The sequence below is a fragment of the Elephas maximus genome, chromosome 1 (assembly GCF_024166365.1).
Source record: "Elephas maximus indicus isolate mEleMax1 chromosome 1, mEleMax1 primary haplotype, whole genome shotgun sequence".
Taxonomy (NCBI): Eukaryota; Metazoa; Chordata; class Mammalia; order Proboscidea; family Elephantidae; genus Elephas; species Elephas maximus.
The window spans coordinates 107958504-107982143 of NC_064819.1; the positions used below are offsets into that span (position 1 = coordinate 107958504).

Consider the following 23640-nt stretch of genomic DNA (forward strand, 5'->3'; position numbering starts at 1 on the left):
ATGACCTACCCCGATGCAGCCAGCAATGAGGCGTTTGAATTGGTCCTTCCGGCGCTTGTCAGCCACTTTCTGCAGGGATGGGTTTAAAAGTTTGCAGTCAAACTGGTCCAGAGAGTCCTTCTGTATTTCAGGGATCTGTTCCATCACAGCTCTTATCTCCAGGTACCTGGGGCGCTGACAAGTGGGAATACATCCACTCAGTAATGTAGGTGTGGGCCCTTCCACCTTCTCCATTCCCTGCTACACCCACCTCTCAGGGGCAGCACTAGCAACTCAGCAGATGCCTAAATTCAGGATAAGGCCCAAATGATCGGGAGTAGGCCATAAGGGATGAAGCCACAGCCGTCCTGCCCCCATACTTTTTCTTCCCGTTCATCTCTCCTCCACTCACCAGTGCCTCATATATCTGGAAGGCCAGATGGACCAGGGAAGCCATGCACCCGTCGTGTTGCCCGTGCGTCTGTAAGCCTTTCAGCACGCTGGTGAAAAGCCACGTAACAGCATCTGCAAGCAGTGTCCCTGACAGCACCTGGGGAGACAGCTGTGCTCAGGGCCAAAGGGGTACTCTGAAGACTCCAGGAATATAATGCACCCCAATCCTTCTGATTCAGTCAGTCCTCATGACCAAACCTTTCACAGGGGATGGGGAAGGGGGTGAGTAACCATACTTGTTTGAGGAGAGGCCAGCAGAGCTGTGTGGTTGTCCTCTGGCAGGACAGAGTATCCTTCCAGGCCAGGGAGTTGAAGGCTGTGATTAATAGTGCTGTACAGACATCCTGAACAGGAAAGGGTGGGTAATTACAATGGGAAAATAAGCACAATTTTCTCTATTCCTATATATCAGGAGCTGGAGTGTGTAATAGTTACGCAGGAAAATGGTAAAAGCAGCTACTGAAGCGAAGTGAGTTTACTTCCTCGACTTCTGTATATCATGCAGTCAGAAAGAAGAAAACAACGAGTAACAGAAAAATTACATACAGGAAGCTGATAAACGTCAGGGCCTGGGTGAGGCTCCACACCAGGACATGCGGATGTGCACTTGTGTTTCTTCTGAGAGACTCTGCCCAGACTGGCATGGGAGACGTTCCCATGGCCTTGGATTTTCTCGTTTGTTGTCTGCGGGCTTTCGGAGGCAGGAACTTACATAAAGGAGTGCTACCAAAAAACTCTTCTGATGGCGTCACAGAGTGACGAAAGTGGATGCTGCCTCCCCACGTGGGCAAGAAAAAAAGGAAGCACCTGCCCCCTCTACCCACCTCATGTTTCATCAGACATTTGCCCAGGTCTGTAAGCTCCGCCACAGCCGAGGGGGTTAGTTCTGTGGCCATCATCTCTTCATCTGTAAGCAGACAGCAAAACGGTAAGCTCCATCCTCTGAGAACAGGGAGTTCTCCTGTTCTGGCAGAAGCCTGAAGAGCACAGAGTATCCTGGGCTGACTGGTGCCTGAGTAGTACTGGGATCTCCCATGAAAGGGTGTGGAAGTTCCTGCCCAGGAAAGATCATCTGGAAATGCATCTAGTCATATATTTGGGAAGCAGCAGAGAGAAACGAGATCTACAGGGACTAACTGAAAAAGCGGTAAATGCTGAGGCTCCTATTCCCTGAACAAATATTTAAGTATTGGGGACATAACAGGAAAAAAAGTCCTTTTTTTTTTTTCCCTAATGGGAGTTTATAGTCTAGTCAGGAGACAGATAATAAATGAATACATAAATAAAAACAATACAATGTCAGGTAGTAACAAGTACTATGAACAAAAATAAAGCAGAAAAAGAATATAGAGTAGCTGGGGTTGCTGTTTTTGAAAAGTTGGTTATGGAAGACTTCTCAGGTGACATTTTTTGTAGAGACCTGAATGAAGCAAGGCAATAAGCTATGAATACAGTGGGCAGAAAATTATTCTAAGTAGAGGAAACAGCAAGTGCAAAGGCTCTGAGCAGGAGTCTGCTGGAGGAATACACCAAGTGGGCTAGTATAGAGGAGAGCTACATGTACAGCGTCTCATCCTCTCCGAACTACTAGCCAAAGACTTTCTACAGGAACTGAGCTGGTTACAGAAAGAACAATGTTTAGGAGCCTGAACGGAGACCTACAGGGGCCGAGCAGCAGGCTCACTTACCATCTCCATCTGCAGGGGGCGCAGTACTGTGGTCTGCACCTTTCTTGGAAACACAGCAAACCGCTAAAGCAAGAAAACAGGATTACTGTGTGAAGGGAGGGTTTGTGTAATCACCAGACAACGGCCACTCCAGCCCTAAGAAAAAAAAACAACCAAACCCATTGCCATCAAGTTGATTCCGACTCATAGTGACCCTATAGGACAGAGTAGAACTGCCCACAGGGTTTCCAAGGAGTGGCTGGTAGATCTGAACTGCCGACATTTTGGTTAGCGGCCTTGGCTCTTAACCACTGTACCACCAGGGCTTCACTCCAGGCCTGCTGATCCCAAATTGTCTCTGGGCAGGTTAGGAGGGAAGGGGATACTATCTAGGCACAAAATCAGCTTCACTAATAAGAGAGAGGCATTTTGATGATTGTGAACAGATTGTGTTTTGGCCCTCTTCAAGTTCAATTAACTGAGGAGAAATCACAGAACTCCCTGAGAGTGGGCAGGAGAGGATGCCTAATATAGCCTCATCTACTTTGGATTTCAAACAAATGAAATAACCAAGTACCATTTCTTTCAACATTTCCAGAGAAATGAAAAGAAATTAACAACCTGCATGTCTAAGAATTTTAAAATTTTCCTATTTTGGCAAAGCCAGGAAGTTATTCCTAATATTACTCCAAATTCCTCCTGCTATTTTAGATCAGTTCCTCTTACTCTGGCCTCAGTATAAACAAATACAATTCAATTCACAACTCACAGAACATCCCTAGTTGTTTTTTATCCATCTGTCAGTACTGCTGCTGACATGAATCTCTGCATGTTTCACAGGGTTGGCTAAGTGAGCAGCTCTTTTCCCAGGAAAATTCTCTGCCACCCGTTTCCCATATGCCATGTGCCACTTACTGATTAGATCCATGACCTCTCGGGTTAACATCCTCACCAGCTGCTCTTCCAGCATCTCTTGAGACTCTGGGTTTTCATCTGCAGCCTCATCTTCTCCACTGCAGAAAACCAAGGGGGCAAGTCCCAGAGTGTGGGAAGGGATGGGCAAGGAAAGCAGTGACACTAACTGACCCTCTGCACCCACTTCCTTCTGGTCTGCTTTCTATGCAAATGTTGGGACTGGACGGCAATGACCCACTGAGGTAAATCATTACCTTGTGACTATGTCCAGTTGGACAGAGGACGTTGAATTGAAATCCTAAGTGGGTAGGGAGGTCTCAGCATCCTCCTAAGACATCTGAACCCTCTATGAAGGCTTAATCTCAGGGCCTGCCTACTGTCACACCTATCAGACTACTATCGAGGCTAAGAATGACTATAACCCACAGCTGTTCTAGCTCTGGAACAGAAGTCCCTCCATGCCCCTACCTTCCTTACTTCCCCCACCTGCTCTGCCCCAGCTCATCAACCAAAGAGAACAGATGTTTCTTCCTTACCACAGCAAGCTTCTCTGATTAATGACTTGCCATTTCTGGGAAAGCCTCTGTGGGGAAAAAAACGGAACTCAGTACTAGAACTGGGGATAGAGTTGGAACAGATAGTATCTTAGGCCTGCCTTGTAATTAAAATTAGCCAAGGATGATTCCAGGTATCAATGACAGGGCCTAGAGGGGCTCCCAAAGTTAAAACAACCAGATATGGTTTCTGTACCCTCTCCCATACCCAGGATGAGGGCAGCCATTATCAAACACCTCTTTACTTGGGGAGGATTAACATTTTAGAATTCCTGGGTCTCTCTGGACACTTCTATTCTCCATCCAGCTGGTCCTCCTGCCTAATTTCAGATACAGGGAAACAGACCAAGGGGAAGCACTCCCCTGGTCACCACTTCTCTCAGTTAACAGAGTTAGGAGCATAATCTGAGTCTGAAGGTGCTTCATGGGTGACTGAACTAGTTTAGTTTTTGGGGGGCTGCTCAATCCACTGTAGCAAAGACTCTAGGCAGCCATCCTGGGCAAGGCTAGAGACAACACTTTCAGGAGCTCCTGATCACAAGGCTCAGGAGTTGCCACCTGCCCCATGAGTATTCTTTTTATTTTTTAAATACAACAAAATGTTTAAAAAAACATGGAACGCCTCACAAATTTGAGTGTCATCCTTGCACAGGGGCCATGCTTATCATCTCTGTATTGTTCCAATTTTAGTGTATGTGCTGCCAAAGCAAGTACCCAAGAGCACTTTCACTCTTTGCTATCCTTTCCTGACCAATCTCTTACCATGTGGAGGTAGGTGAAAAGAGGTCCAAGTATGGGAGACACCAGGGCTTCATAGTGCTCTGGGGGACAAAAGAGCACCAGAGGCTTCACGAAGACCCATGCCACAGCAGGTTAAGGACGTTTTAGCACATGAGCACATAGCCCCCTCATTCTAAAAGCACCCCTCACCTGACAGGCTGCACCCGTGGGCAGAGTAAACCTCCAAAGGACTTGCAAGATGCCAAGAACATCCTGTATTAAAATCTTCAAGCTCTTTTCCTAAAATCCTAAGCTGCATGGATACTCAATTCCATTATATTTATAGTTTAACTATCCTTTCTACCAGGCTGCATAGATCTGAGGACTGGGTTGCCCAAAAGTAGAGAGGAAAATAGGAGAGTCATCCTTGTAATAAACTTGTCTTCACCATTCTCACAAATACATTTAAAAAATAAAAAGCATCTCAATGAGGATGAAGCATGAAGGTGCTTCTTCAGAGAGGAAGTACCTGAGAAAATAAAAGGATAAAAGCTTTATCTTTAATGTTCCCAAGAACTGAAATGGTAAAGATTTACCCTTAAGGGAAAAGTTTATAATAGCAGCAGAAAGAGCTTTCAAGACCCCCAGATTGCCTTCACGTTTTTCGAGCTATTTACTCCTATCCTCCTGTCTCTTAATGAGGTTAATATGCACTTAGATAAATGACCCCATCTCTTCCATGCAGCTCTGCCTCCCTCTGGTTCCTGTGAACTATTTCTGACTCTAATCTTCCACATTTTCAGCTTCTCTTGTGACTTTTAAAAGGATATGAAGCATGGGTCTGAGTCGGTAATCAGGAATATTGTTCAAGTTGACAAAGGCTGAGCTGAGGAGCTGGGTAGCAAGGTCTTCCACAGTGTAAAAGTCTTGCTGCATGGAAGGGCCTGCCTTCCCTAGGATATGGAAACTGTAAGGGAAAAGCATTGGGAATGACAAACCCGACATACGTTATTACCAGGCCTGACTGCCCAGAGAATTTCATTTCTATCTCTAAAAAATAAGACTTCTAAAAAATAGAAAAACAATTATATTTTACTTTTAAGAGCTCTTTAGCTTTATCAGTGTACTTCAAAGATATGGACTTCATCTTTTATCATAAATGGAAAGTAAAATCTACCTTCCCCTACTTTTAAGAAACTCCTTGAACGCACACATGGGATCTTTTCAAAGACAGATGTTTGTATCCAAGATCAACAGTAGCCTTCATTACCATGTGATGTATGTTAACGACAGAGAATCTCTCATTAGCTTGGCTGATTAGAGCACTGGGTTAGGGTGGCCAATGCCCTGGGTGTGGTATGCACACGGGTCAGTTGCTTCCCCGTCCCATCGGGCCCTGAACACAAAACCCCGGCAGGCTACCTCTGCGTTCCATGAGAAGTAGGCTACCGGCAGTGAGGATCCTGAGCAAATACATCGCCACCATTAAGGCTACTCAGGTCTCATCATGTTATGCACTGGCAACACAGACAAGCTGATGTTACATGAAACACCAAGTAATGGCTAGGACTGTGAGGCTCACGTGATAATTATAAAAAAGCAAATGTAGGAAAGCAGCCTGTTTATTTTGATTTGACACTATTATTAATTTCCTGTCAAATCTTTGCCTCACCTTACCTATGCACTAGAGGTCTAGATTAAAAGTCCAACCCATGGCCACTCCTTTACGGTGTACGTCTAGAACATGGAGAGGCAGCATTAGCTCCTTACCAGTTTTCATAGAGGGTGCAGAAGAAACGCTGCATTCTTTCCAAGACTGTTTTGTAGACCACAGAGTCATTGAGTTCCAAGAGGGGCTGAGGTAATCCTATAGAGAAAGAGGTGTCACGAACATGCTGTTTGGCGGCCAACAAACTACAGCAGCCAGATGTGGTTTTGGGGGAGTGCTAAAAATGCAAAGCTGCTGGTCAAGTCTTCTACCAGCTAGAGGCTCTAAGAGATTCCTTAAAGGTGATTGGTTATACCCTCTTTATAGGGAAAGATGAAAGCTATTTAAATATCCAGGACTTTACATCAGACCTGGGTACTCCCACTTTTGCCAGGGCTTCTCCAGATGGGACTTGGACCAAAATACAGTCACAGTTCAAAAGGATCCTTCCATAAAGCAATGGATAGTCCCCCTTGAAGTTGTGGAACCCATTTTGCAAACAAAATCTTATGCAAAAGCCGAAGATGTAAACAGATCAAAATGAAACTTCCTTAGCGCAATATGAAAACGACTGCCTTAAAAGATCTGTATTTCTGATCAGAGGCACTTTTACATTTCAAATCTTGCTCATAATTAGAAGCTGCCAGACAGAACTGCTTGCCCATTCTAGTATGTTCTGGTTGGCAACATATTTCTGTAGCAGGCGTTTCTTGCTTAACTTGAGTAACAGAATTGGGAAGGGAGAGGGGAAAGTAGGACGGTGAAGCAACATCTACTTTTTATATTAATGACAAGACACTTCCTGGAATTTCTATTTTGTCTAGTATTTGCAACATAGACCCTAAGTGTAGCAGAGCGAGAGGAAAAGGCCCAGGACCATCTAGGCCAAGACAGACACCAACTACACTGAAGCTGCTTAAGTAGCCCATGACAGAGAAGGTGAACTTAGGAAAAGAAAGGCTAGATTTCTTACCTAATATAGCAGATTTTTCCGCTTCAAACATATCCAGAGCCTTGGCAAAAGGCTCTGCCATTTTGGCTAGCATTTCTGGTGCATATAAAGTATTGTGGGTTCTGGAAGAAAAATGGATGCTATGTGAACTTTCTGTGGTCTGTCGAGAAAGTAGAATGAGCTTTCACCTTATAAGTCAGTGAGCCAAACTCTAGTACCACACTAACATATAGACAGATCTCACCGTCAACACTCCTTTCAGCAGGGGATAGAAAGAAGGCATAAACATTTGAATGTTTCCTCAGAAGATGAAGCTAATGAGTATAGTATACAACATCTAAAAGTAACCAATACATGAGACCCAAATCTTGAGAGAGCAGGACAATATCACAGCCTAAAACCTAGAAAGCAAAATATCTTAAACCTGAGATAATGCCTTGGCACCCCTAGTTTTCTGCCTACCAGTTATATAAGATGAAATGTCAGCAGCATTGTGGACTCACAGGTAAGGACACAGACAGGGCAGTAATATATCCCATTTTTTCAGATGTTTTGCCTTCATTCCAAGAGCACTGAACCTCCACTGTTCTGACAGTTGTTTAAGCTGCCTGGAGGTACGTTCACAATTCCCAAAACATGCCTCTGTTCCCCACCAAAACGACTCACTGAGCCGCTACTGGCTTTGTATGACTAAGGAGTAACGACCTGATCAACCTGCCATCTGAGGCAGGCCAGCCTGCCCACAGCAATGGCATCAATTAACCATCTACAGTCATTAGACAGCGTTATCTACCTATTTTTCTCTCCAAAAGTAATTATAAAACATTTCAAACTAAAGCGTATAACACACATCAGCAAGGTTAAATATTTAAGGCGCACGCTGAGCAAGCAGATCCTTTTAGGCAATGCTTTTTAAAAAAACTCAACATTGTTTCTTAAATCTATCCATGTACACTTGCTAGTATATTCATTAAACTGCTTTTTAGAAGACCATTTAGTAAGTTAACTCCAGGTTATTTTCCCATCTCCCTACTGAGGGCTACTAGGTCTGGACCCCAGAGTTTCTGATGATAAATCAGCTGCTGTTTTTGTTGTTGCTGTTAGGTGCATTCAGTCGATTCTGACTCATGCAACCCAATGTGACAGAGCAGAACTGCCCCATAGGGTTTCCTAGACTGTCATCTGTATGGAGGCAGATTCCCAGGTCTTTTCTCCTAAGGAGCTGCTTGGTAATCTTGTTGAAAATCCCTTGTACATGACGAGTGGCTTCTTTCTTGCTGCTTTCAAGACTTTTTTTTAGTCTTCATCTTTTAACAGTTTGACTAAAATGTCTTGGTGTGGATCTTTTTAAGTTTATGCTGTCATTTGTTGAGACTCTTGGATGTATAGATTAATATTTTTACTATTAAAAAATGTGAGTTTCTGGGCACTAGTTCTTCAAATATTCTCTGCCCCTTTCTATTTTCTTCCTTTGGGACTCCCGTAATGTGTATGTTGGTTCACCTGATGGTGTCCCACACAGGCTCTGTTCCATTTTTCTTCATTTTTTTTCTTTCTGATCCCGTGACTGGAAGATTTCAATTGTCTTATCTTCAAGTTTGCTGATTCTTTCTCCTGCTTGCTTAAATATGCTGTTGAAATCATCTAGCACAGTTTTTATTTCAGCTCCAAAATTTCTATTTGGTTTTTTATTATTTCTATTGACAGTCCTAATTTCTTCATATATAGGTCTCCTGGTTTTTCTTTAGTTCTTTATCCCTGGTTATGTTTTGCTTTTAAAGCATATTTAAGAAAGTTGAAGATTTTGTCTACTAAGTCCAACATGTGGGCTTTCTCAGGGACAGTTCCTGTGACTGTTCCCCCCTGTGAATGGGCCATGCTTTCCCATTTCTTTGTATGCCTTGTAATTTTTTGTTGAAAACTGAACATTTTGAGTGTTATCATGTGGTAACTCTGGAAATCGGTTGCTTGTTGAGGGCTGCAGTCATCTGTTTAGTGAATTTTCCAAATTGTTTTTGTTGTTGTTCGTTTTGTTTTGTTTTGGGTGCAAAGGCCATATTCTTTGTCGTGTGTAGAACTGAAATCTATCCCACTATCCCAGCAGTCAGCCAGTGAGTGGCCCGATAAAGATTTCATTAAATGCTTAGCACAGAAAGAAAAACAAAAACAAACTCTCTAGGTCTTTGCAAGCTGGCTTTGAGTTGAGGCACTCCATCAATGCGTGGCCAGGCCACCTACAACTCTGCTAGGCTAATTACTGTTGTTTTGTAGGTGATCTCTTTTATCTCTGGCTACTCTTAACATTTTCTCTTAATACCGTCTTTGGCGTTCTGCAGTTTTACTATGGTGTACTTAAATTGGATTTATCCTTTCTTTAACCTGAAGCTTCATGTCTTTCAGTCATTCTGGAAAATCTGTCTTCATTTCCAGCTTACCTTTCTATATTTTCTTTCAGCCTATCGTTCCATATCTCAAGGCCCTGGGGCTCAAATCCTGTTGTTTGTGATGTTTCCTAGCTCTTACCAAGTATCTTTGTAACTCTGGCTTGTGAGGTCATTTTTAGAAGACTTATTCTACCAAGAGATCAAAGAATAACAATAGAACCAATTTTTATGTTCTCAGTTAATTTCCCAGACCACATGGGTGGGGAAAATTTCAACTCCCAACTTTCATAATGGAGTCCATCAGATTCTCATACTTTTTTGCAAAGTAGAACTCCAGCAAAGACAACCTTGTCATCTCTTGTCCCTGGTGGGTAGGGCTTTTCTACCGTAACATTTCACTGAGATATAGCCTTTCAAGGGTCCTGACTTAATGGTGGCCCAAGGCTTCTCTGGTGTCCATATGATTAGGTTTCTAAGACTTATTACACTTTGTAGGGCAGTCATAGCATCATTTCATTGCACTTACCACCCAGGTTTTCGGACTCTCCATTTTGTTACTGGCATTTAAGGATTTTCTTTTCCTTCTCAAAATTTCAGTTATGCCTTGGAAAGAATTTCTGTATTATTTTATCCAACATCTTCTGAATTGGAAATATCTTAATATTTCATTTATTTCTAAAAACTGCAATTTGTCATCTTTTTAGCTTACGAATTACATTTCTATTTTTTCTGGGAAGATGTCTAATACTATGAAATGATCTCTGATAAAAATCAGTCCTTCTTAAGAAGAATCCATAGTCTTAGTATACAATAAGCAGACCAGACAACTATTTTTATTCTTGAATTAAATGTGACTGCAGCCTCAAGATACAATTTAAAAAACAGTAGGGTTAATGTATCAATATGGTAAATGTCCCTGACACCTAGTATTCCTTACAGTCTCCTCTCTTCTTCCTCCTCAAGGAGATGGTGCCACTATGGGTGCAATTCTACTCACAAGAGGAGACAGGAGGACACAAAGCGCATAAAGCTCCAATACCTTTGACTCCAGTTAGGTGTTTATAAGCAGAGGCATCTATAATCTCTAATAGTATGCAACCCCCTGAAACACTGGCTTGCCTGACACACAAGTTAAAGCTCTGTGCTTCCACATTAAGAGGGGCTAGGTATGGCTTGGCTCTAAAAAAAAGGATATGGCGGGGCCGAGATGGCGGAGTAGCCACATGCTTCCCATAGTCCCTCTTACAAGACCCGAAAAAACAAGTGAATCGATGATATATGACAAGGCAGGTGCCCTGAACATCAAAGGCCAAGTTGACGAACTGGACTGAGTGGCAGGGGGAGGGAGAAATGGTTCGGAAACAACGAGGAGTTTCCAGGCCTGACTCAGTGGGAACCAGCACCCCACAGGGGGATTCCACTGGCATGAGTGCCATAAACCAAACCGTGGTGTCTGGGACCAATTTGGCACATCAGGAGAGAACGAGCAGCAGACAGTCTGCTCAACCCTCCAGAACTAGTAAGAAGTGGCCCTCAACTGGCAAACAGGTAAGTACCTGTGCTTAACTTACCTCACTGATCCAAAAATACTCCTTCAGGAAAAACCTGTCTCCCATTTACCTGCTCCCTTCCTGCTCTATACTGGATCCTAGCTGGCTGTATCCCCTGGGCTGGAAGAAGGACCCTACACTCACCCTGAGCCATTCTCCCAGCCTTGGAGAGGTAATAAATTAACCAAGAGTGGAAAAAATAATCTGTCAGCTCCCCTCAGCTGGGAACTCAGGGCAGAAACAACTCCTTTGCCTGGGCACAGGCACAAGGGGTCCATGGACTTTGAATGCCTTTCACCCCTGAATAGACCCATGTGGGTCCACTTCAACAGCGTAGGGCCCTCATTAGCACAGTACAACAGGGTATATACCTGAAGTCTAACTTCAACCTTTTCAACTACATGGTGGAGAGGCAGGTTTGTGACATATGACACCGCTCTGCCTGTTCAGCAGGATCCCCGCCTACCTACAACAGGGGCCTGAGGACTGGTGGCTCCACCCATGACACCTAGCCACCCGTGACAGGGGTCCAAGAATAAGTGGTGTCTCCCAGTCCTTACAGCCAACAGCACTGAGTGTCCACAGTATGGCTGCAAAACCCACCCACCTGTGCGCTCTAGGGAACAGGGACGTACTTTCCTCACAGATACTCAGGGGCGGTTGTCAGCATCCTTCCTTGCTTAGCGCATGACCCCCTACTGCACCCAGATACCTATGCCTACACCAATCACCCCTGCTCATCTAGGACTGTAGGTGAGAACCTGCACCACACACTTGGTGACTGACTACCTGGACACCTAAGCTGAATCCATACAAGAAAAGTGAATGGACTCCTGGGCTCACATACCTAGTAACAGCTCCAACCACCTGGTGACAGAATGTCAGCGCTTCAAAGCCACCAATAATCAAACTAGCTCATTCTAAAGAAAAGGACAACCTGGTAATAAAAATTTTAAGTTTTGTATGATCTGCATCAATTTTAAAAACTCTTAGCATCACCAGCTAGCAGTGTAATCACTAGGCTAAACAAGATTTCACATATTCATGAGCATTTCAATTAATCATATAGAAGATATACAGAAACAATGTATCAAACTTCAAGGTATCAGAAAAGCTGTTACCATTCTAAACAGATAATGACGACACCGAACCTTGAGAACCAAAGTTCTCTCCCCACATTTCTCCTCCACCCAACCCTCTAAGAACAGCACTAATATGAGCCATGTATGTCATTTAAAATTTTCTACTAGCCAGATTAAAAAATAAATACAAAAACAGGTAAAATTAACTATTTTTTAAATCTTGTTTAACCCAATGTATCAAAAATATCATTTTAACACATTATCAATATAAAAAATTACTGAAAAATTTTTTGGGGAACTAAGTTTTTGAAATTTGGTGTGTATTTTGCACTTACAGCTCATCTCAGTTTAGACCAGCTCCATCTCAAGTGCTCAACAGGCACAAGTGGCCAGTGGCTATTATACTGGTGACTGCAGTGCTAGAATATCAGCTCCACAAGGGCTGGTTATCTTTGTTTTGTATATTGTTGTATCTCTATCACCTGGAAAATCCTTGGCACTTCATAAATATCCGTTCATTGAAGGTATGAATTGAATGCCTGCTTTACTTTAGGTTCCCATATCGATACATAATTGTTACATTGCCTTTTCTAGACAAGTCCAATATCATTATCTACATCTTCATTAATCAGACTACTTGACAAGGAGGTGCTATTAATACCTTATCACATCTTTAAGGAAAACAAACTTTTCTCTACTAAAAAAATAATAATTTAAGACGCACAGCTCCAATACACAATTGGTGAGAATGTAAATTAGTACAAGCACTGTTTGGTTCCACCTATGCAAACTGAAAATATACAACCCTATAAACCAGGAACTCTACGCCTAGGTGAATACCCAACAGAAACTATATACATATGTTTACCAAAACACATTTACAAGAATATTAAGAGCAACACTACTTGTAATAGGAAAACACTGGAAGCTACTCAAAAGCCTATCAACACTGGATAAATAAACTACAGCATGTTCACACAATGGAATACCATACAAGCAATGAGAATGAAGAAACCACAACTACAAGCAGTAACATGGATGAATCTCACAAACATAATGTTGAGCAAAAGAAGCCAGACACCAAGGGGTAAACACTTCTGATTCCATTTATATGAAGTTCAAAAAACCAGGCAAAATGAATCTAAGATGTTAAAAGTCAGAACGGTGGGTTACCCCCTTAAGGGGCAGAATATGACTGAAAAGAAGGGTTATGTAAGGTTGTTTCTTGATGTGAGTGTTGACTACATGAACGTGTCCACTTTGTGAAAACTCACCTACACACATAATTTACTAAAAATCAAAACTCTAATAGCTCCAGTTTCATATTACTCAAGGAGTCTAACTGCTCAGTAACTACAAAAATTTTCATTTTGATTAACGACTAATCAAAACATGTTCTGATTAACTTTGGAATTTTCAAAAAACACTGAACTCTTGGAAAAATATCAAGATGATAATCATACTGTTATCTTGTGGCCTCCTAACTCAACCAGCAATCAATCTTGTTTCCAGATCTGGGTTCTCACCTCATGGATTCTGAATACAGGCCTAACAGGGAGAAGCCTGGAGAGAGAAGCCTACTTCATCACATTCACATTTCTCTAAGCTACAGAATTTTAAAAATGAAATAAGAACAAGCCTTTCTCTAAATATTTTACGACCTTTGCAACACCCCAAACTGTATTTCTTGACACCTCTTTCCTTCCTCTGAAATCCGAACAAAATGTTGTCTATTTCCACAGACATGTATCACAGAGTATCCTCTATCAGATACTCCAGCCCTCCAATTTGGTTAAAACTAACTTAAAACTTTTGGTGCTTACCCTTCTGGCTAAGGGTGGCTGATGCTAGCAGAGCTTCCCTGAGATACGAGTAATTTGGTCTGTCCAGTTGCAATTCTGCTCTTATTCCCTGGGTAATAAGTGTTGAGTATAACATGGACTGCCAGAAAACAAACAAATCTATCTTGGAAGAAGTACAGCCAGAACACTCCTTAGAAGTATGACGAGACTTCGTCTCATGTACTTTGAACATGCTATCAGGAGTGACCAGTTCTGGAGAAGGACATCATACCTGGTTAAGCTGGAGGGTCAATGAAAAAGGGGAAGACCCTCAATGAGATAGACTGACACAGTGGCTGCAACAATGGACTCAAACATGGCAATGATTGTGAGGATGGCGCAGGACGGGCAGTGTTTTGTTCTGTTGTACACAGGGTCGCTATGACTCGGAACTGACTTGACAGCACTGAACAACAAGAAGCAAAAGAGCATTGGGAGAGAGCTTTAACCTGTTACTTAAAATACTGTGGGAGATAAACGACACTCAAAATCTGCTTTTGTCAATAAGAAATGAATTTTATACCAAACCTATCTTTCTCTTCAGAGAACATCCCTAAATCATCAGACATGCACCCAGTTTTCCGGGGACATGTAAGTCAATTAGCATAATAAATCTATTTAGAAAATACTCTGCATCCCACTTTGGAGAGTGGTGTCTGGGGTCTTAAACGTTAGCAAGTGGCCATCTAAGATGCATCAATTGGTCTCAACCCATCTGGAACAAGGAAGAATGAAAACCACCAAAGACACAAGGTAATTACGAGCCTAAGAGACAGAAAGGACCACATAAACCAGAGACTACACCAGTCTCAGACCAGAAGAACTAGATTGTGCCTGGCCACAACCAATGATTCCCCTGACAGGGAACACGACAGAGAACCCCTGAGGGAGCAGAAGAACAGTGGGATGCAGACCCCAAATTCTCATAAAAAGACCAGACTTAATTGTCAGAATGGGACTAGAAGGACCCTGGAAGCCATGCTCCCCAGACCTTCCGTTAGCCCAAGACAGGAACCATTCCCAAAGCCAACTCTTCAGACAGGGATTGGACTGGAACATGGGATGGAAAATGATACTGATGAAGAACGAGCTTCTTGAATCAAGTAGACACATGAGACTATGTTGGCATCTCCTGTCCGGAGGGGAGATGAGATGGCAGAGGGGGCTAGAAGCTGCCCGAATGGAGACAAGGAGAGAAAGTTGAGGGATGGAGTGTGCGGTCTCACGAGGGGGGAGAGCAATTAGGAGTGTACAGCAAGGTATATATAAATTTTTGTATGAGAGACTGACTTGATTTATAAACTTTCACTTAAAGCACAATAAAAATTAATTAAAAAAACAAAAACATGCACCTAGTAACCAACAAGCCTATACTTGGCCTACCTTTATTTGAATATATTAGCTCATGTAATCTAGAATAGTGATTCTGAACCTTTAATGTGCATAAGAACACCTGGGAATAAAATGTAGATTCTGATTTAATATGCCTGAGGTGAGGTCCTGATTCTGCATTTCAAGCAAGTGCTCAGGTGACCGCTGACACTGCTAGTCTTAGGAGTCCACTTTGAGAAGGATCCAGGAAACTGAAGTGAAAAATGTAACTATCACTCTTCCCTTTGGTATGTTCTATGAGTGGGTGTTTGGTTCTTCGGAGGCCAGAGACATTATTGGTGAATTCAGATCAGCTTGTTTGAATACCACCCAGAGAAGCACCACTACCTAAAGCAACGGTCCTGCTCCCAATTAAAATACCTTTAGTGGCAAAATTCAGACAAATAAAACAACATTAAAGTAAGAATGAAGTATAACAAAGTAGGAGAACACGGGGGAGATTCAAAATGGGAAAAGCCATTTGGAATTAGTCCCCATGAGTTCTCATGGAATGCAAGACTTGTGCAAGTGAGAGGTGATGTTATTTTTAAAATGAAGAGACCACCTCTAGGACGAGACAAGACCTAAGCCCTCATTATTACACTATGATCTGAAAACATATACACAAATTATGTTTTTGAGATTCTTAAGGTAAAAAAAAATTAAAACAAGCAGAGAAAAATCATTATTCTGACTCACCTTACAAGGGCAAGCAAATTGTCAAGAAGTTTCAGAATTTGCTCTGTGCAGGGGTTACGGAAGATTGGATTTCCACTGGGTGTATAACCCACCACAAATCCCCCAGCTTTGGCCTCTTCTAGGTCAGTGGGCCAGCAAGTTCGCTTTATAACACCCAGAATGCTATACACACAAAAACGCATCTAGAGGGAAACATTAAAATGAAAAGTAAACATAAAAGAAGTACAAGGCAAAACTGCTATTAGATATATGCAAAGTTATGGCAAAAGAGATAAAGAGGCCAGGGAGAAGGAAAGAACCCTCCGCCTCTAGCCACTATTGGATCCTAGTCAAGTCCAAGAGGGGTCCTCTTAACTATCTTCAGGACTGGTGGTAGGCTCTGGAAGCTTCCTTTTCATGAGGATGTTCTCCTAGAGGCTGTAGTGATTCTCCCACAGGACCCTGGCTAGAGGGTGGCCTGGATACCATCCAAGCTTGGACACCAAGATGGCTTAGACTCTGCACCCTCCACAGCTCTTTGCCCTAATCCCCCTTCATGTTCTTCTCAACCAACCTACTACTTTTAGGTTAATTAATATGACTTTTACCATAACGGAGCCAGGAACAATGCCTACCTGAATAGCAAAGCACTGGCAAATAGGTTTGAAACTTAGGCCAGCATTTAGGACTTTAAATGCCAGAGAGCAATGCCAGAGAGGACTCACCCTGCTGACCAAGCTCTAACCTACTGCCTTATTACACCTTCAGTCTTCAGAACTACTTAAAGATCCTTAAAACCAAAATAGGAGCTCTGATGTGCAATGGTTAAGAGTTCGGCTGCTAACCAAAAGGTCAGCAGTTTGAATCCACCAGCTGCTCCTTGGAAATCCTACAGGGAAATTCTACTCTGTCCTATAGGGTTGCTATGAGTCAGAATTGACTAGAAGGCAATGGATAAAGCCGAAAATAAGGAGCCCTAGTTGCACAGCGGTTAAGAGCTGTAGGGTCGCTATGAGTTGGAACTGACTCGATGGCAATGGGTTTGGTTTTTGGTCTGAATCCGCCCCAGCTGTTCCACGAGAAAAAGACTGGGTGATCTGCTTCTGTGGAGACTGCAGCCAAGAAATCCCTATGAGACAGTTCTACTTTGTCACATGGGGTCGCTACATGTCGGAAATTGACTCAATGGCACCTAACAGCAACAACAAAGCCAAAATAATGACTTCATAGAAAAGACTATTTGCTCTGCTATGGGATCTAACTCAAGAATTCAAGACTAAAGAACAAAAATAAGGAGAAGCTTAGGGAAGTGGATGCCTAGGTTTCTCGCCAGTATAAAAAAACAAACCTATGAGTAACTGGACAAAAGACAACACCCTACTCCTACTGTGGCCAATGCAACTTCCCACTCCCAGGAGAGACTCACTCACTCGTGCACGGTTCAGGCCACAGGGATCCTCCAGGTCCAGGTCACAGCTTTTCCGATCTGCACCCACATAGGCAATAAAAGCATCAACATCTGACAGCACTCTGAAGGTTGGAGGGGAAAAAACCAGTTATATCACAATTTTAAGCAAGGACAATTTCTTCCACAAGAGCTAATAAGCTATGACTATTTGGCCCCAAAGAACAGTTGTTACAGTGAGAAGAGTTTAAGCAAACTGTCAGACTATCATTTGAAAGTTTAAACTTCTCTCTCCACTCCTAAGTGTTATTAACAGCGCTTTAAGAAATAAAAAGATGATATGCTTGGGAATGCAAAAAAAACTTAACTACTATGTGGGCACAGATGAGTGTCTCTGTGTGGCTCCTACTTTGGGTAACCCCTATTTCTTGTTCTTGTTTTTTCAAATGTGTGAACACTACAGCAGATCTCACTTGTGGTCTCATTACCCATACTATCCATTTGTACTCACGTCCCCTCCCTCCTACACTTCTGTACAGCAAGATATTTTCAGGTAATACATTACAAAAGTCTACTTTCAGAGAACTTCAGGTATCACAGATAGCGCCACTACACCTCAATATTACTATATCCCCCGACCCCTGCCCTGGGCATAGCTCATAAAACAGAACAGGTACTTGTGTACAAAGAGAGTCAGGGATGAAGGAGCTCCTCTACCTGTGCATGTCTTCAGAAAGCCAGATGCTGGCCACAGGTGCCATCAACTCCTCTAAGAATACTTTCTGTCTCTCATAGTTCTTGAACTGGTTGCTAATGAGAATGAGGGCTTCCATGAGGGCGCACTTCTCCATTTGTGTCAGGAGTAACTCATTGGAGAGCAGTTGCTTCACGTGATTATAAAGCATGTCAAAATTGGGCTGGAGATCACAAAGAAAAGAGCCACAGTTGGTGATGTTCTGATCTTCTGGGAGGGCTGGGTCATCCAAGGAAGGTGAGGAGAATGCCAAGATATTACCAGGAAGGTCAGACCTGTGAGGCTGTCACTTAATAATTTAGTTATAATGTTCTGTTGTCTGAATAAGCAAGGCAACTTAGGCTGAAGGCAGTTCTTTGTCTTGAGTACCTGGGAACTGCATTTCCCCATACTACAGTTGTGAAAACAATTATTTTTTTTTAATTAACTTTTCTGGGTACCTTCGTGAGCAAAGATATATATACATTACATATACACAGACAAATAACTTCTCTGCATTCAGCGTGGGGATTTCTGGTTAATTTGTAATCTGTAGTAATGCAAAATTTCTTACAGAAATCCTAAAACCAGGTTGAGGTTTGTGTCTGGCTTCTCTCAAAATTAGGAAGTAGTTAAAGAACATCACATAGTATGGTAAAAAACTGTACATTTATAATGAAAACCTTTGCCTCCACATGGAGAATTCTTCATTTTGAGGGGAGAAATATATTTGCATTTTTAACTGCACTACAAGTAGAGGGAAGAAGAAAACATCAACTCAAAGATGTTTACTCTAAGCAAAGCAATGTTTGTTTTTTGTTGTGTGCCACTGTGTCGATTCTGACTCATAGCGACCTTATAGGACAGAGTAGAACTGCCCTACAGGGTTTCCAAGGAACAGCTGGTGGATCCAAACTGCTGACCTTTTACTTAGCAGCCTACGCTCCTAACTACCTTGCCACCAGGGCTCCAAGCAAAGGTATAGTTCCTAGACTTTCCATTTTGTGAGGTGTAATTAGGGATGGATTTAAAAAGAAATAAAACCAAACTCAACAGGCCTCAGTGGCTTCTCAGACAGGGTCCGGGAGCTTACCAGCACAAGCTGGGGGTAGTCACGACACATCTTGATGATGGAAGAACAAGCGTGCCTCCTCACATTCCTCACTGCCCGGGTTCTTGGGGGCTGGTAAGATGCAGTCAACAAACTCACAGTCATTTTTAATATAATTTACAGATGCTGTATAGAACCATGTAAATATTTCCTTCAGAGGCAAATTCACATTGAATTTTCACAAATGTGAGAGTTTAATGGAGTGACATTTATAGTCAGCACAAGCCCACGTTTACTATCTGGCCTACGGTTATCTCTACAGCAAAGTGTTATACTCTTACACAGAAAGTAAAACTCAACAGCTATGGTTTAAGTTTCACTAAGTAACTCTTAGGAGTACAGCTCTCCAGCCAGGCAGAGAAAAATCAGAGAAAGAGGACTCAGCAGTGACTTCTAGCACTAAGCTTTCTGTACCGTCTAACACCTAAATCACAGCAGCAGATAACGTGAGCTAGTAAGTATTCCATGAAGAGAGGCTACCGTTTCTGACCCTCAACTGCTTTTACTGTATCTCCTCTTCCATTTATACAAAAATCTAGATTAAGTATTAGGTATTCATACTTTTGCTCTCAAGTTAGCTGTTGGCTGAATTAACAGTCTTACCTTAGTTTCTTCAACAGTTTCAAAAGTGACAGATGAAAATAGCTAAGGGAAGGGAAAAAAAAGGAAACCCATTAAAACCAAAGACAATTTGTATTTTTTAAACAGTAATTATCACAAAATTTCCAACAAAAAACCCAGAAGTATACTCTTAGTAAACAATATAGTAACAGAAAAGGCTTTCAATTAGTGGCATAATGGTTCAGATGTCCATTTTGTCAGATATCTTTAGAGGTTTGAGATTCACAAATTTATCATCGAAACACTTAAAAAGAAAAAAAAGTCATCGAATCCCAAAACAATCCACGTCGCCGTTCTAACTCAGCTACGGGGATGTCTCTCTTTTCTGCTTTTTATGAAAAGTTGAATGATCTACCCTTCCTGATTCCATTTGATAAACTTCCATTTACTCCTTAACCATATGGCTTCTGCCCTGGCCGCTATGATGGAGTAACACTCTGGTGAAGATCTAATTGAAAAACCCACTGGACACTTTTCAAGTCAGATCTTAGAGTATCTGTTGCACCAAGTCCAACCTTTTAAAGCTCCACTGGCCTTCGTGATACATTTTCTCCATTTCTGTGGCCATTCCTTTTTTAATCTGGGGCTCTACAACTGTTGTCCTCCTTCCCCAGTGATGGTGATCCCCAGGGTTCCCTGTTTTATCACACATCTGCTAACTACATACAAACCCTATTTTCTAGGGCTTCAACTCTACTCTTGGCGCTTCTATGCTGACGATGCCTTAATTTTATCTCATCACTTTCTACAGTCTAGACCTTCCACCTGAAATAGCCCATTTACTGCAAGCTGTCTTCGCCTGGATGTTCCACACGTACTTCAAACACAGTATTCTCAAACTCACCCACTTGTCTTCCTTACTCCTGTTTTGCCTTCTAATCCAGTATTTTGCACAGGTGGGGGTCCCATCACCCACCTAAGTCACACAAACTGGAAACCTGAAAACTGTCCACATTCTCCCTTCTTCTCACAAATCCCCTCCCAACCTGACAGCAGACCCTGATACTCTAATACCTTGATTTATTTTTCTTCATAGCACTCACCGCTACCTGACATTACATCATTGGTTTATTGCTTCTCTCGTCCTAGAAAGTTAGCTCAGTGACACAGTCACTGAGTGTGACCTTAATGCAGAGCCTAGCACGCAGAAGGCACTCAATGAACTCTTGCTGCGTGAATCAATAGCTATAATCAATCACCAAACCCTAACACATCTGCCTCCTTTGTCCTACTACTAAGAACCCTATCATCCAGCATATGGCTTATGCTGTATTTCTCTTGGATCATGCTGAACCGGTAGAATCTCCTAGTAATCACAATACCATCATCATATTTAAAAAAATAACTCCATAAAATCATGTAAAATCTGGTTCGTATACCTCATTGTCCAAAGAAAGTTTTAAAGATTTTTTCAAACCAGAATACAGCCAAGGTTCATAAATTAAAGTTGGTTGTTGTATCTCTTCAGTCTTCTTCATTCTAGAACAGTCCCCTGCCTTTTCCCCCACAACACTTCCTTTATAAAAGGTCTAAGCCAATTGTCTGGTAAAATGCCCCACCTTCTGAATCTGACTGTTTCCTCTTGGTAGCATTTTTCTCATTCTACTGTCCTTTTGTATTCTATCACCATCAAGCTGCTTCAGGCACCTGTGCCTTTTCTTCATGTTGTCCCCTCTGACCATACTGCCGCATGTTCTCCACATGTCAACTCCTGACTGTCACTGAAGACTTGGCTCAGGCATGTCTCCCTTAGGAATCTTTCCCTTTCTCAGTGCACAAGTCTATTAACTGCAATGCCAAGTCAGTATAACGTCTGTTTATATCCCTTTCTTCCCAAACAGATGAAGTACTCCTAAAGTGTAGAACGTTTTTTCCATAGCCTGATCCAGAGTAAGAAATGAATAAATATTTGCTGAACGAATAAATGACTGTTTATTAGCCTGCCTCACCACATTCAAAAACAGTTAAAAATTAATTAGCTTAGAAATGCCAAAGTCAAGTTTGCAAAGGAGATGGCATTTACCTTTGAGAAGACCTGGGGCAGAAACTCTGGCCTGTAGGTGACAAATGGAAAGAGGGCTGAGACATTAGTGAGGACACAGGACAGGATGAGAGGATCCTTGGTGTCAAAGTTCAGGACCATCTGCAACAACTCTATTCCATCAGTAACAGGGATTTCCTGCAACACAGGAATGAAAAGGATGTTGACGTGGCTGTCATCACTCAAAGATAACTAATTTTATTAATTTTTCCTTAGACTGTATCTAGTTTATAAACATATAATACGGTTGCCATATATGGTACATACGTACTTTCATATACCGTTACATATGTAGTTTTATATTTGTACTTATAAAAAAATAGTATATAAAGTTTTATATACTATTTTTTAACCCTAAAATTCAAACTATTAACCCATGTTATTAAAAATTCTCATAAACAATGCTGCCACATGCCATATTAGGGATGTAGCATTCCCTACTACCAGAAATTTAGAATGTTGCCAGTTTTTCACTGTTGAAAATCATGCTAATATACATATTGGCCAAAAAAAAAAAAAAAAAAAAAAAACCCAAAACTCTATTTTGAATTATTTCACTTGACTAAGGGTCACAATCTTTTGGGATGGCTAGACTTTTTTTTTTTAATATAATTTTTATTGTGCTTTAAGTGAAAGTTTACAAATCAAGTTAGTCTCTCACACAAAAACCCATATACACCTTGCTGCACACTCCCAATTACTCTCCTCCCAATTCGACAGCCCGCTCTCTCCATCCACTCTCTCTTTTAGTGTCCATTTCGCCAGCTTCTAACCCCCTCCACCCTCTCATCTCCCCTCCAGGCAGGAGATGTCAACAGAGTCTCAAGTGTCCACCGGATCCAAGAAGCTCACTCCTCACCAGTGTCCCTCTCCAACCCATTGCCCAGTCCAATCCATGTCTGAAGAGTTGGCTTCGGGAATGGTTCCTGTCCTGGGCCAACAGAAGGTCTGGGGGCCACAATCACCGGGGTCCTTCTAGCCTCAGTCAAACCATTAAGTCTGGTCTTATGAGAATTTGGGGTCTGCATCCCGTTGCTCTCCTGCTCCCTCAGGGGTTCTCTGTTGTGTTCCCTGTCAGGGCAGTCATCGGTTGTAGCCGGGCACCATCTAGTTCTTCTGGTCTCAGGATGATGTAGACTCTGGTTCATGTGGCCCTTTCTGTCTCTTGGGCTTGAAATCACCTTGTGTCCTTGGAGTTCTTCATTCTCCTTTGATCCAGGTGGGTTGAGACCAATTGATGCATCTTAGATGGCTGCCTGCTAGCGTTTAAGACCCCAGACGCCACTCGTCAAAGTGGGATGCAGAATGTTTTCTTAACAGATTTTATTATGTCAGTTGACTTAGATGTCCCCTGACACCATGGTCCCCAAACCCCTGCACCTGCTACGCTGGCCTTTGAAGCATTCAGTTTACTCAGGAAACTTCTTTGCTTTTGGTTTAGTCCAATTGTGCTGACCTCCCCTGTATTGTGTGCTGTCTTTCCCTTCACCTAAAGTAGTTCTTACCTACTATCTAATTATTGAATGCCCCTCTTCCTCCCTCCCCTCTTTCGTAACCACAAAAGAATGTTCTCTTCTCAGTTTAAACTAATTTCTCAAGTTCCTATGATAGTGGTCTTATACAATATTTGTCCTTTTGCAACTAATTTCACTCAGCATAATGGGGATGGCCAGACTTTTTGAGTCAAAGGTATGAATATTTCTAAGTCAAGTTGCTTTTCTTTTCTATAGGCTGAATCAACCAATTCCCTATCCATCAATGTGTCTTCCTTACCACGGCCTCAGTGACAAGAAGTATCATTCCCTGAAACCTTTACTTATTTAATAAATAAAAAAATGAGCTTATTTAAATTTGCATTTCTTTGGTTATTAATGA

At 42.1% G+C, this 23640-nt stretch overlaps 1 protein-coding gene and 1 non-coding gene across 3 annotated transcripts in view; both read right to left on the reverse strand.

The window, feature by feature from the left end:
- XPO5 (exportin 5) overlaps positions 1-23640 on the reverse strand; it is a 58385-nt gene that overhangs the window by 4852 nt on the left and 29893 nt on the right. For both annotated transcript variants that reach the window (XM_049892708.1, XM_049892717.1), the window contains 17 exons: positions 21748-21903; positions 19707-19748; positions 19086-19175; positions 17977-18176; positions 17285-17384; positions 15876-16057; positions 6970-7070; positions 6059-6155; positions 5119-5255; positions 4331-4428; positions 3551-3597; positions 3015-3112; positions 2121-2183; positions 1257-1339; positions 669-776; positions 392-529; positions 10-174 (listed from right to left, as the gene is read on the reverse strand). In XM_049892708.1, the coding sequence (XP_049748665.1) occupies positions 10-174; positions 392-529; positions 669-776; positions 1257-1339; positions 2121-2183; positions 3015-3112; positions 3551-3597; positions 4331-4428; positions 5119-5255; positions 6059-6155; positions 6970-7070; positions 15876-16057; positions 17285-17384; positions 17977-18176; positions 19086-19175; positions 19707-19748; positions 21748-21903 (1905 nt within the window). The remainder of the gene's footprint in view (positions 1-9; positions 175-391; positions 530-668; positions 777-1256; positions 1340-2120; positions 2184-3014; positions 3113-3550; positions 3598-4330; positions 4429-5118; positions 5256-6058; positions 6156-6969; positions 7071-15875; positions 16058-17284; positions 17385-17976; positions 18177-19085; positions 19176-19706; positions 19749-21747; positions 21904-23640) is intronic.
- Positions 4176-4282, reverse strand: LOC126058141 (U6 spliceosomal RNA). The gene has a single exon (XR_007513117.1). It is a non-coding gene; the product is annotated as a U6 spliceosomal RNA (small nuclear RNA).